Source organism: Diabrotica undecimpunctata, chromosome 7, assembly GCF_040954645.1.
Source record: "Diabrotica undecimpunctata isolate CICGRU chromosome 7, icDiaUnde3, whole genome shotgun sequence".
Taxonomy (NCBI): Eukaryota; Metazoa; Arthropoda; class Insecta; order Coleoptera; family Chrysomelidae; genus Diabrotica; species Diabrotica undecimpunctata.
This window is the reverse complement of record NC_092809.1, coordinates 77,446,046-77,460,440: the sequence shown is the minus strand read 5'-3', so window position 1 is coordinate 77,460,440 and position 14,395 is coordinate 77,446,046. Positions and strand designations below refer to the sequence as shown.

At 32.8% G+C, this 14,395-nt stretch overlaps 1 protein-coding gene across 2 annotated transcripts in view; it reads right to left on the bottom strand.

The window, feature by feature from the left end:
• LOC140445511 (histone acetyltransferase KAT2A-like) overlaps nt 1-14,395 on the bottom strand; it is a 54,624-nt gene that overhangs the window by 15,552 nt on the left and 24,677 nt on the right. For both annotated transcript variants that reach the window (XM_072537578.1, XM_072537577.1), the window contains exons 8-9: nt 12,662-12,870; nt 11,437-11,657 (exon numbers count right to left, since the gene is read on the bottom strand). In XM_072537578.1, the coding sequence (XP_072393679.1) occupies nt 11,437-11,657; nt 12,662-12,870 (430 nt within the window). The remainder of the gene's footprint in view (nt 1-11,436; nt 11,658-12,661; nt 12,871-14,395) is intronic.

The following is a 14,395-nucleotide window of genomic DNA, read 5'->3' as shown; positions in this document are numbered from 1 at the left end:
GATAATTTCTGTAATTGAAGATCATCGATATCAATAGTGGGAAGAGATGTAATTATATTCTCTGCAATTGCCATAAAACATTGATTTATTTCGTCTGGAGGTAGATCAGGTTGTACCGACTGGATCTTGTATTGTTTCTTTCGAAATTTACTATTTTCCAGCAGTCTTTAGGTTTATTATTAGAATTAGTAATAAAATCACAGTAAGCTGACTTTTTAGCATTTTGTAATTGCCGATTATATTCAAATTTTCGTTGTTTATATACTTTAAATAATTCGGGATCCTTAGTGGCATCTGCAATGTGTTAAATAAGAGAAAGATTAGATCTGTAATACCTTAATTCGTTATTAAACCATTGCACGGATGTTTTTTCAGCAGTTTGTCGTACTTTTTTTAGTGGAAAATGCTTTAATATTAAGTTGTTATAAGTTTCGGTTAGAAAGATTGTCAAAAAATCAGGATCACTATTGGCATTATAGAAAAAGTTCATCTTTGTACTAGCTAGAGCACGTCTAAGCTTCTGTAAACCAGAAGAAGTAATAAACCGCTGAAATGTTTGATTAGTGTATGTTAGGTTATCCAGTTGAACATTGGGATGTTCTTTTACTTTGTACCATAGAGAAAAAGCTTGATTATTACACAAATAAGGAATGGCAAGAAAAGGGTCCAGTTAACTAATTTTCTACGATACAGGAATTCTTAGCATTTATAGATCATAAAGTACAACACTTACAAAATTCAGAAGGGGATAAACAAGATATAGAGCAAATATCAAAGGAAACAAAAAAAAAGGGTGCAAAAAATGACATTATCAAAGTCATTCATTGCAACGTCCAAACAATGTGCACTTTGTAATTTACCGCACTATTTTTATTCATGTAAAAAATTTCATAATTTATCAGTGTCAGCTAGAAGACAAGATGTAACAAAATCAAAAGCATGTTGGAACTGTCTAAAGGATGGACACTTAGTACAACATTGTACATGAGGAGGTTGTAAACTTTGTGGAAAACGACACAATACTCTTTTACATATGGATGGTAAATTTATAAACAATTCTCATTTACAAACAAATGCAACTCAACTCAACGGATCAAAGGTTGAATCACAAATTTGTGGTATATCTACCCAGAAAGAAACACACACACAGGGAAATGGCATATCTAATCAGGGAAAGGAAGTACATATTCCGGGACAAGGTGCATTCCATAATAATTCAATGGAAGGTACATCTCAATTAAACTTTTTATGTCAGACATGTTTTTTAGAATCACATTCGGGTGATATCGGTCAGGATTCAATTAATTTTTTAAATCATTCTAAGCAAGGTATATCATACAGATTAAAAACTGATATTTTACTTTCAACGGCCTTAGTATATATGCAAGACAAATATGGAATTTTGCATGAATGTAGAGTTTTATTGGACTCAGGTTCACAGTCAAATTTTATATCACGTTCATTTTTTGAAAAATTACAATTACGGGCAGATAAGGTACACATTCCAGTTAAAGGTTTAGGTCAAGGTATAACAAACATTTCTCAGGCATTAAATGGGACACTTTTATCAAAGTTTAGCAATTATCAAACAAATGCATTTTTATTGGTAATTGATAAAATTTCTGACAATTTACCAACTTCGGATTTAAACTTGGATTTTATAAATATTCCTAAAAACATTGTACTTGCAGATGAAACATTTGGGGTTTCAAAACAAATTGATGTATTACTGGGAGCATCAGTTTTTTGGCAATTATTATGTGTGGGTCAGATAAAACTTGGCAAAGATCAACCAATTCTCCAAAAAACTAAGTTGGGATGGGTTATTTCAGGGCCAGTTAGTCAATCAAAAGGTTAGCAACAATTCAGTGGTATGTAATTTTTCGTCTAATGTTTTGGAAAACCAAATTGAAAAATTTTGGTTAATAGAAGAATTTGGTGCAAAAAAGGTTATGTCCAAGGAGGACATTTATTGTCAAGAGTTGTTTGAAGCTAGTACGATTAAAAATGAAAACGGTCATTTTGTTGTTAAATTACCAACAAGGTCAAACATTTCTGACTTAGGAGATTCTTATAGTAATGCACTAAAAAGATTTCAATTATTGGAAAATAAATTAAATAAAAATTTGGAAATGAAAATTAAATACCATGAGTTTATGCAGGAATATATCCAGTTGGGTCACATGTCAAAGGTTGAAGATAAAACTGACTTCAATTCAGAAACATCCAACTACTATCTTCCACATCATGGAGTTTTAAAGGAAACGTCTTTAACTACAAAATTAAGGGTAGTTTTTGATGGGTCAGCTAGAACTGACAGTGGTTTGTCATTAAATGATGTTCTAATGGTCGGACCAAAATTACAAGATGATTTAATGTGCATTCTTCTTCGTTTTCGAAAACATAATGTGGTTATAGCTTCAGACATCGAAAAGATGTATCGACAGGTTTTTGTTTGCAAAAACTACAACAAATATTATGGAGGTTTTTGGATGAGCAACCAGTTGAGACATACAAGCTGAAAACGCTAACATATGGGACCGCTCCAGCAGCATTTTTGGCTATAAGAAGCTTACAACAATTAGCTCATGAGAATCAATTGAACCTGCCTCTAGCTTCCCAGGTGATTTTAAAGGATTTTTATGTTGATGATTTGCTTACAGGAGGGAGTTCAATTGAAGAAGTAAAATCATTAAAGGATGAATTAAATAATATTTTGTGCACAGCAGGATTTTCACTTAGAAAATGGGTATCAAACAAACCTGAAATTTTTTATGAGGATATTCAAATAAAGGGAGACATTGAACATTATCTTGCAGATGATGTTACAAAAAAAACATTAGGATTTTATTGGAACTCAAAGATAGATTCGCTTCAATATAAAATCAATTTTTCTAATTACACAAAGGTTAGCAAAAGAACAGTTCTGTCTTTAGTTTCACAGATATTTGATCCTCTTGGACTAGTAGGGCCAGTTATAATTAAAGCTAAATTAATAATGCAATCACTATGGCAATTAAAATTAAATTGGGATGAGTCTTTACCTTTAGATTTACACACAGCTTGGAACCAGTTTAGGGAATCAATTGCAGATTTGGAGAAAACTCACATTAGCAGGCAAGTTTTGTGTTCTAATCCAATTAATAGACAATTACATTGTTTCAGTGACGCTTCAGAGTCTGCTTATGGCGCAGCACTCTACATTCGGTCACTGGATCAAGGCGGTTCTTGCTTAGTTCATTTATTATGTGCGAAATCAAGGGTAGCACCCTTAAAAACAATATCTTTGCCTAGATTGGAATTGTGTGGTGCTTTATTGGCTGCCAAATTGGCATCGGAGGTTATCGCAACAATAGGTGTTAGCTTTGATGAGGTACATTTTTGGTCTGATTCAATGATAACTCTTTATTGGATTTTGGGTGAACCGTCACAATGGAAAACCTTCGTTGAAAATAGGGTGTCGGAAATACAAAGGCTTTCTAATGGATATAGCTGGCATCATGTTGACTCGCATGATAACCCAGCCGACATAATTACGCGCGGATATGAACCAAAGTTATTAAACACTTCAAAATTGTGGTGGAATGGGCCACCATGGTTAGCTTCTCATAAATTGTCTTGGCCTACTAAGGCTTTGTCAAATTCACACATTTCTATCATACCTGACCAGAAGGTAATTCAAACATTTATATCAACTGTGCAATTTGCTGAAATTTGGAACCGATTTTCCAGCTTAGCTAAATTGCAGCGTGTTTTTGCATATATACTTCGGTTTGTCACCAATTGTAAATCATCTAATAATAAGACAACGGGTCCTTTTACTGTAGATGAAAAAGAAAGAAGTTTTTTCTGTTTGGTATATATGGCACAAAATGAAGTATTTCATCAGGAAATACAAACAATAAAAAAATCAAAACCAATACATAAATCGAGTAAAATCTTATCATTAAATCCTTTTCTTGATGATAAAAGACTATTACGAGTTGGTGGACGTCTTCAAAAGTCAGAATTGTCTTTTGACCAGAAGCATCCAATTATACTCCCGAACGGCCATGTATTAACTAAACTTATAGTGATATCGTATCATCATAAATACTTGCATGCAGGTCCACAAGCATTGCTATCAATAATTCGTTTAAAATTTTGGTTATTATCTGGACGTAGCACGGTTAGGCACATTCTGTATAAATGTGTTACTTGCTTTCGTGTCAAACCTACATTGCTTGTACCTCTTATGGGAGATTTACCTAAATCTAGACTTCTGCCTACAAGGCCATTTTATAATTGTGGTGTAGATTATGGGGGTCCCTTTGAATTGAAAACAAGCTATATACGGAATTGTAAAGTAGTTAAATGCTATATATGTATTTTTACATGTTTTACAACAAGGGCGACACATATTGAACTTGTATATGATTTAAGTACTAATTCATTCTTAAATTCATTTAAACGTTTCATTGCTAGAAGAGGTCTATGTAAAAATATGTATTCTGATAATGGAACTAACTTCGTTGGGGCAAATAATCATTTGTAGGAGTTATATTCATTTATGAATGATGCAACGGTAAAATCAAATTTTTTAGATTATTTTTCGGAACATAAGATTCATTGGCATTTTATTCCAGCTCACTCACCACATTTTGGTGGCATCTGGGAATCAACTGTAAAATCGGTAAAGTTTCATATACGAAGGGTAATGTGTAATAATAAATTTACATATGACGAAATGTATACTTTGTTGACGCAAATTGAGTCTCTCCTAAATTCCCGTCCTTTATTACCTCTGTCGGAAAGTCCAGAAGACCTTGGTGTACTCACCCCTGGACATTTTCTAATTGGAGCACCACTTGTAGCACTGCCACAAGAAGAGCTAACTGAAATAAATCCGAATAAGTTGAAACGGTATCATCACCTGACTCAGATAATTCAGAGTTTTTGGGTACGCTGGTCACGTGAGTACCTCTCTTCACTTCAACAGCGAACCAAATGGAGAACAGCAGCTGACAACGTGAAAATTGGATCATTGGTTATTATTCAAGAGGATGGTCTTCCTCCTACTAAATGGGAATTGGGTAGAATATTGCAACTACATGCTGGGACAGATAATGTTGTGCGGGTTGTGACTGTGCGTACTTCTAAAGGTAAATTCAAAAGGCCTTGTGTAAAGTTAGCCGTCCTGCCAATGGATGAACAATAATGGTTATGGTTTACAAGAAGCGTTGTTTGAAAGGCATCACTTAAGCCTTTCAAGGGGGGCGGCATGTTCAGCAGTCAACAGTGCAAGAGCCGTCCCTGCACGGACCACAGGGCGCATGAATCGAACACTAGCGACAACGACACCTCGCGTAGCTGTCAAGGAGAAATAAGACATTCTTTTTTGGTTTTGTTAATTTTAAGTTTTTATAAAATTATTATAATAAAAGTGTTAAAGTCAGAATAAATATTTTTTATACAAGAAATACAGTCCACAATACTTCTGAAGGCTCAGAAATAAAAACTTTATTCAATTAGTGTCAACAACTTTATGCTCAGTACGCCTTGTTTTTCTGACCATCGACCATGTAAGGACTGCAAGATAATAGGGAGACTGTGAGCCAACAAAATATGTTGCATATGTTGTACATCAAAGTAAAAAAGTAAAACAAAACCAAAATATCGGAGAGGACCACAAAAGATTAAATGGTGGATGTTAAAAGATAAGAAAACAAAGACAAACATAGTACAAAAAATGTGTTGGAACATAAAAGGAAGTCCGAATATAATTTGGAGAAATGTAGCTTGTATTATTAGAGATACTGGCTATTGAAATACTTGGAAAAACCTCGGGAAAGAAGTTTGAGAATAAAGAGGCCTAGTGGTGGTCAAACGAAGTACAAGAAAAAATACAGGAGAAGATATACAAACAGTTTCAAGAAAATAGGTCAGACACAAAGCTATAAGGTCGCCAAAAATAACAGTAGCAAAAACTAACACACACATACAAATATATACGATCAACATAATAACAGGAAGAGTGAAGCCAAGATGTATGAAATTGCCAGATATAGAGCAAAGAAATCAAAAGATTTTAATCAGATTAAATGTTTCCCAGAGGAAAATAATAAAATACTAGTTCAATAAAAGGATGTCAAAAAGTGATTGAAAAAGTATTTTGACAGTTTATTAAATGAAGAATTTGACAAAAAACCAATTGATCTAACGGAGATTTTAGCTGCAATAGTCACCAAAATAACAAACCAGGAAGTTGGCCAAACACTTCAAAAGATTATAAAAAGGTAAAACAGTTTGACCAGATAATATCCCTGGAAAAGTGAACAGCTTTAGGAAAGACAGGAATAAACTGGCTACCAGATTTGTTTAAAATAATTATGAAGTGGAATATATGCCAGATGAATGGAGAAGAAGTATATTAGTACATGTTTACAAAAACAAAGGATACATACAACAATATAAACACTATGACATATAACACTATGACATGTGACAAACCTATGATAAACATCGAAGGGACAGAGATAGAACACGTAGATGAATATACATATCTGGATCAAAATGTCAAGGTAAGCAAAGAAAATCAGACTACCGAAATAAGCAGACGTATAAGAATGGGATGGTAAAAGATGCTGTCGAACTGGCATAACTGACATAACGAACGTCTTACGGATGGCCGATGGAATAAAGAAATCGGGAATTAGCGGCCATATGAAGCCAAAAGACCATGAGGAAAACCGCAAATGCGATGGAGCGACGATATTAAAAGAACTGCAGGGCCAACGTGGAAACAGTCTTACAAATAACAGAGATGAATGGCGAGAATTAGGAGAGGCCTATATTCGGCAATCCGAATAGAGAAAAGGGCTTAAAAAAATAATAAATAAACACTATAGAGCCATAAAACTAGTTAGTCAAACCACGAAAGTATTTGGTATGGGAGACAGCAATAATTGATAGGATGTGTGAAGAAATCGAAATATTTAAGAAAATCTGTTTCAGATTTATGTAAGGCAGATCAACAGCAGATTAATTTTCAGTATACGGCAGTGGATGGAAAAATACAAAAACTAAAGAAACAAACGCTCATATAGTATTTATTGTTCTTGAGAAAGCATATAATGGAGGTCCTCCAGAGGTTCTTTGGTGAGCGCTCAATAAGACATGGGTTCCCAAAGTGGACAGAATCGTATGTAGATATAAGGATCGAATCGTTTGTAATGCCCCTTTGTCCGCTTCTTCTCGATTTATAGAATTTTATTTTGTTTTATAGGATTTTATTTTGTTTTGTTTTATACTGTTTAAGTGTTTTGTTCATTTTATTTAATAAGACAATATGGCTCTTGGCGAACACCCATTTAAAAAAAGTATCGCGCCACAAGACATACCTCTGGGGTGGTGTGGAAACTGTCTTAAAATTTGTTTTAAAAACATTTCATTGTGTAACTCTTTAAGGACGGGTCACGTCAAAAGACGTTTTAGCGTAACTTCCGCGACAGCCGGTTGGTATCAGTAAACTTTCTGCAAAATTACTTGTTTTTTATAGCTTTTTGTTTGTGGAATTCTGTATTTTTAGGGGAATGTAGGGAATGAGCCACAAAATATTTATTCATATGTTTATTTTATTGACGTTTCGATCTCTATATCCAGAGACCGTTTTCAATTATACAAATGATAGTACTATTTATTTTCTATGGCTTTTCGCTTGTCGTTCTGTATTTTTAGAAATAATATTGGGAATAAGCCACAATATATTTATTCAAATGTTTAATTTACGGACGTTTCGATCTCTATAAAGAAACCGTTTTCAAACATACAAATAACAGATATATTTATTTTTCTATAGCTGCTTGTTTGTGGCATTCTGTATTTTTAGGGAGAAGGTTGGACATAAGCCACAATATATCTATTTATATGTTTAATACATTGACGTTTCGATCTCTATTTCGTTTTTAAAGATAGAAAAAAAAAGAAAGAAAATAAACAATATAAGATTATAAAAATATATAATAATAAACAAATAAAATAAATATAACTATCATTTATATCTTTGAAAGCGGTCTTTGGATATAGAGATCGAAACGTCAGTAAAAACTTGTAAATAAATATATTGTGGCCTATTTCGAACATTAATATTTGAAAAATAAAATATAATTAATGTTAAAATAAAAGTAAGTGTACGTCACTGGATTTCCAAACAGCTTTCCGCATTTCTGGGCCTTTAAACGATGACTCACTCTCTCAAATAGTGAAATTATACCATACTAATAATTACACTAAAGATGATGGTTAGGTAACTTTCTACAATAGACTGCGCTCGAATGAGCTCAAATCCCCAATTTATAATCTAATAAATAATGCATACCTCAGCACAGAGGTTATTGCTTCTATCATACTAACAAACTTTGAACTATGAGCTTACAATACAATTTTATGTAGGCCGTGATTGTAAAACTTAGGAAGTTCAGTTGGAAAATATATTATTCGGCAATTTATTACGATGTAGGTAAATGAACTAATTATTAAAATATTACACGATATGTTTTCACAATGTTTTAATTCTACTCGGTGAAACTATAAAATATTAAGAAGTTAAGAATAATGTGAGATTACAAATTAAGGGATTAATTTGTGATTGAACACAAAGAGCATATGAAAATTTATTGTATAATACATGTATGAGGGAAGAGGGATAACTAGTATTCTCAGGGATTTAAGGACTTTTACAAAAAAATTATAAACATGGATAAATGATTGTGTCTTTATTGAAATTTAAACCACGACCCTGTAAACTAAAAACTATTTTATACTGTTTTGTATTGTTATGGTTTAAATTTATTAAAATCTAATAAAACATTTAATTCACCGACCGGTAAAGTCGTTTCACCCTATAAATAGGAATGTTAGATTTGTAAGATTCAAATATTTGAATGAGTAATGACTTTTCTAATTTAGTAGAAAGTAGGCAGATAGTAGAATAGATATTTGTACGATAATATAAATATGATAACAATAGAGGATTTCTCATAAATGATTAATGTTAATAGCTCAAAGTTAGCAATTTTAGAAAGTTTTGTGGTCAGGAATAACTATACAATAATCGAATTAGTATTAGCTGTATTGTCTCTAGAAACTTGGAAACAAAAAAAGATCTTATTTATGTAAAATTTGGAAATACCAAGGTTATGTGATATCATAATAGCATTAAGCTTGTGTTTCAAATCACAAAACTTGATTGTCTGATTGGTGAAAAGGACAAGGAAGGGTTGAAGTGAAGGAAGTCATGTTTTGCCCGGGAAAAGGAAGACTACTGTGATTTGAACGTCGGAAGAAGCAAGTTGTTTTTGGTTGCATATCCTACAGTGAAAGTTAGTTCAAGTTAGTAGAAAGAGTTCTTGTCAAGTAATAATTGTGTTTTGGTGTTTTTGACGTTATACTTCTATACGCGCGTTCGACGTAGGAAATTTGTACGGGAGTGAATTGGCAAAACCATTACATATGTAAGATATAGGTAAGAGAGAGACAGAAGATATATTTTCTCTCTCTTTCTCTCTCGAGAATAAAAATGTTCCTTTTGTAAATATATTTAATATTTATTAATATTATTATTTTATATTATTTCGGTAGATATATACATTTGGCCAAAGTCTTTTGCAAATAAATATTCTTCCTGGAACATCTATGAGTCGTAATAACCTTTCCATTTTTGGAATACAATAAATAAATAAACACAAACACAAAATACAACCAAAAAACTGACATAATGTTCTTGACAAATAATGGCATTGATTAGCCACCTTATTACTTAAGGTTTCTGGTCGAATGAGTTGAGGCGCGGTATTTAGAACCAGAACTCGCGAGTTCGATTCCAATGAGGGAATATATTTTTTTAATTATTATGTTTATTTTACACTATTGTTTAGCCATCGGTTAAAATTAAGTGAACAATAGTGTTCTTACAGTTTTTCCTGCATTTTTTTTTCTTTCGTTTCTCTCGTTTAGTTGTTAATCTTTAATGTTAAGTTATCCTAGAGTTTTCATAACATCTAAAAAACCTACAAATTGTTTTTGTAAGTATGAACCCTGGTGGTTGTTTATTTATATTCTAAAATCTTTTTTATTTGTAGTGAACTGATGATGCTTTTAAAAATAAAAGCGAAACGTATTCGAATAAATCAATAAAGTAGTTGACGACTTTTATTTGCCAATTATTGACCGATAAAACCTCTGCTATTCAACCATTGAATATATTTTAAAATTAATCAACGGTCGTATTTTTTGCCATATGTATATATATATATATATATATATATATATATATATATATATATATATATATATATATATATATATGAAATTAAATGGCCAAATATATGGCCTAGGAGGACAAATTCGTTAAACTTCCCGTGCTCGAATCGGTATCAATAAAGTGTTATTATCATTTCGGCCTATCCCAGCCTCATCAAACACTTGGGCTGATACAAATTCAAACTCAGAAAGTCCAACGAATGTTTAACAAAACTTCACTACAACAGTATTTAGCTTACAAAGGCGCCACCTGCTTTGGCGGCTGTATCCTCTGCGCTATGCGAAATGTGTAAAAGATAAAATCTTTTAACGAAAGCAGCTATCGCTTTATTAAATTAAATGGCCAAATATATGGCCTAGGGCCTAGATCACAGTCGTAAGAAGAACAGGAACCAGTAGAGAATTCTTGGAAATAAAAGGTTAGTTTGCCATATTATAATCAACAAAGACTTTTAAACACGATCATAACTAGATCATAATAATTTGGATTTTTAATATTTTATTCAGTGATTTCATTTCGTAATAAATATAATCTATCTATATAAGTCAGATATAAAAAATTTAAAGAAGTAATATTTCTTGAAAGAAAATTCTTTGTCTTGATTTAATTTAAAAAAGAAATCACAGAGAAGAGATATTTTATTTGAATACAAGTCCAAACAAGTATTGATAATTTGTATAGGCATTTTAATGAATTTGTAATTTTAATTATACAAATTAGCGCATATGATATATGATTTTGATTAATTGGAAAATTGTCTGACTTTAATAATAATTTTTTTTATTCTTTTTTAATAAATTATTAATTAGTTTAGTATCATAAAATTATTTGGTTTAATTTATTTTCCGATTGTCCATCCTTTCCCCAAAAGCAACTGAAGAATACTTTGAAGCCACTTATTATAAATAAAGATAAAAGGAGCTGAGATTAAATCTTAATTAAAATTAATTTATTTGTTTTTGCAAAATTAAGTCTAGGGCATATTAAATCAATTAAAGATATTTGCAAGAACCAAATTTGCAAATCATAATAGTATATATCTCAGTCCGTGTATACGATAACACATTTCGTGGATCACATAAGGTAGGAATTATGGTTTGTTACAACATATTATTTTATAAATAGAAATAACTTACCAATAGCATTTTGATCGGCAAACGTCAAAAGATGAAGAATACCTTTGGATATGTGATAATCCTTTAAATGGTTCATCAGATGTGTTCCATAACCCTTTATTTGTTCCCTCGAAGTTACAGCGCAAAAAACAATTTCAGTAAAACCTTGCGTTTGGAACGGCCGAAAACAAATTCCTCCGATAGGTCGATCTTCTTTGACCAAAGCTATCGTACGATGTTTGCTGGAATTAAGAATCATTGATCTTTAGTAACAACTCAACTGATTTTGATAAGAAGAATTTAATTGATATCAACAATGGCGTAGCGGAAGAAGGTAAGCCATGCAATAAATAATATACTCTAGGAGAACAATACTCGTTTCGGTGAGTCATTGCACATGCGCAGTTATTCAATTTATACGAATAAATCAGAAAGTTTAAGTCAAATGTAAACTGCGAATCCAACCTTACTGGAAGCTTACTTACTTTCGGTATCCTCTTCATTTCCAATCAAATTGTGAGCTTCCAGTGCTTTACGACATTTAGCTCTTTTATTGGCTTGCTTTAGGTCTTCTTAGGTACAGGTTTTTTGTAGCTGTTCACATACCAGCAAATGCCCATTGGTTTGTACAGCGCCATAGTCACACAGATCATTTTAAGCATAGCCCCACTTTTTCAGATTGTACTTACAGCGGGTCAGTTCACTCCGCAGCCGGTTTAGGGGTTTCCACATGGAAAAAGACAAGTTAGATCCGGCAGGTAGTTTCTCCTTATGATCAAGTAGAAGAAATCTTTTCGCTTGGTGAGACCTCCAGCTGTTTTGTGCGACGAAGGAAGCTATGGCGTGACTTCAGTCGCGCGGGTTGTTCGGCGTGATCATGCAGGAGGTGACAATGGTCTTTGACTTGTTTGTCTTTCTAGGCCTCTGCGACTACGGCTCTTCTGAGCTCAGGTGGAGCAATTCCTGCGATGGGGTAGACTGCTGAGAAACTTAGTGCTAGCACTGAGGTGCGAAGGATATGTGAATGAGCACTCACCAAGTTGTAGTCAGTTTTTTCAAGTGACCTTCATCCTTCCTCTTAGTGTTGTAATCTGTCTAATACGTTTAATATCGTCCTGTAGCTTCCAGTACACTTGGTTTACTACTTTACTGGACAGTAAACTTGGTTCGCAGTTTACTTAAATCTTCCTGTTTGATTTAAAGATAGCCAATGATTAGCTACAAACCAATGAAACACATTACTTACGGATCGAATAAAAGCTGCGTTATATACTCAATAGGCATTCGAGGTAGTTGGTAGGAAAACACGTTTTGTAATCCAATTAACCACAGCATTGTCTGTTTAGAGACCGGTGTAGTTAAGCAGTTTGCAACAACGTGAAGCTGAATTATATTTCTTTGTTCCTCGAATTTTGGAACTTCGTCAGTGGCCGGTGCGTTTTCAGAGAAGACCATCTAAAACAATTGTAATAGGTTAATTATGTACATTTGTTACTGAAATAAATATCAATTGAAAAAGAATCAATTAACATTAAAAAAAAAATAAAACAGAGTTAATAAAGTTATAAACGTTACACTATAGAAATTTTTCAACTTTATATGTTATAGAAGTTTCCTGAGGTTTTATTTAAGTAACTCTTAAAGAATTGCGTCTTAAAATTTCAAAAAAGAATAAGCAGAATCTAAATGTTTATTTATATAGCCCGCTTACGATCGAACGACGAAGAAAATTACGTTTGAATTAAATTTTTACTGCGAAAGCGTTAAATTTAATGCTTGAGCACACCTTTGTCAAAGTAGAGAAGTTTTTGGTGTAAACCAAGATGATTTTCTAAATTTCTGGTTTGTCTGTTGTTATCAAGATGATGAATCACTTCGAGCGGACGACACAGTTTCCCTCTTCGATGGTTTCTTATGGTAGCTTGAGTCCAAGCTTTAGTCTGGAACCTCTGGAAAGCAGTTTATCCATTTATTCGTCATTAAATAGACCTGTGTAGACTACAACCAAAGTGTAATAATTTACTGTAAGTCATTTTTGTTCTCTACTAAAGAAGATTAACATAAGCTGAACTTTTCTTAATGTGCCCTTCAAAATATCCAATGACCAGTGAAGTGTTAAAAAGATCTATCAGTGTATTAACCCAGATATGCCCAACGTCCTACATATAGAACGCCTGAAGCAAGTCCGATCCTGTCTCATTCTTGCCCAGTAACTAAATGCTGACTACAGGTAATCGATCTCTAGGAACCACCCGATGTAATAAAATATAAAACGACTATTAGTTACACCATAATACTTGTCTAGATAACATCAAAAATTGTGTAAATTTGAAAATGGCCAGTATGGTGTTTCGTTCGCAAGGTAAGCAAAATTTTTATTTTTAAAACTATATAAATAATATTTTGGTATGTGCATTTTAACGTACAAAGAAGTATATTTAGCAATATAGGATTAACAGTAATGTACAAATATGTTATGATAAATTTTTGAACCTCTTTTCCACAGCGTCCTACATGTAGGACGTTGTGCACATAACAGTACTACATACAGAACTTTATTTTTGCGTAAATTACATGCTTTTATACAAAATATATTAACAATTTAGCATATGTCATGTATATTTACACTTCCAGGGGTTTTTCTCTAAATGATGCACTGGCTATGATGGAGGACGAGGAAGATATGATAGAGAACGTTGGGTCATTGACTTTTTCTCCGCCACAAAATGCCACGCATTCTCAAACTGATGAAGATTCTGGTGACGAAGACGCACTTACCATAAATAATCTACCTGCTAAACAGCTTAGAGCGCCTGCTGAAATAAATTTTCATAAATATAATATAAGGCAAAACATTTTCTCTAATACAGAAGATGACAAAGATGGCCCATCAGTGGAAGAAAATGAAACGCCATCAAAGAGAACAAAAACAATAGAGAAAAAAGATTTATAAATGGGAAACCGAAGATTTGGTGTATGA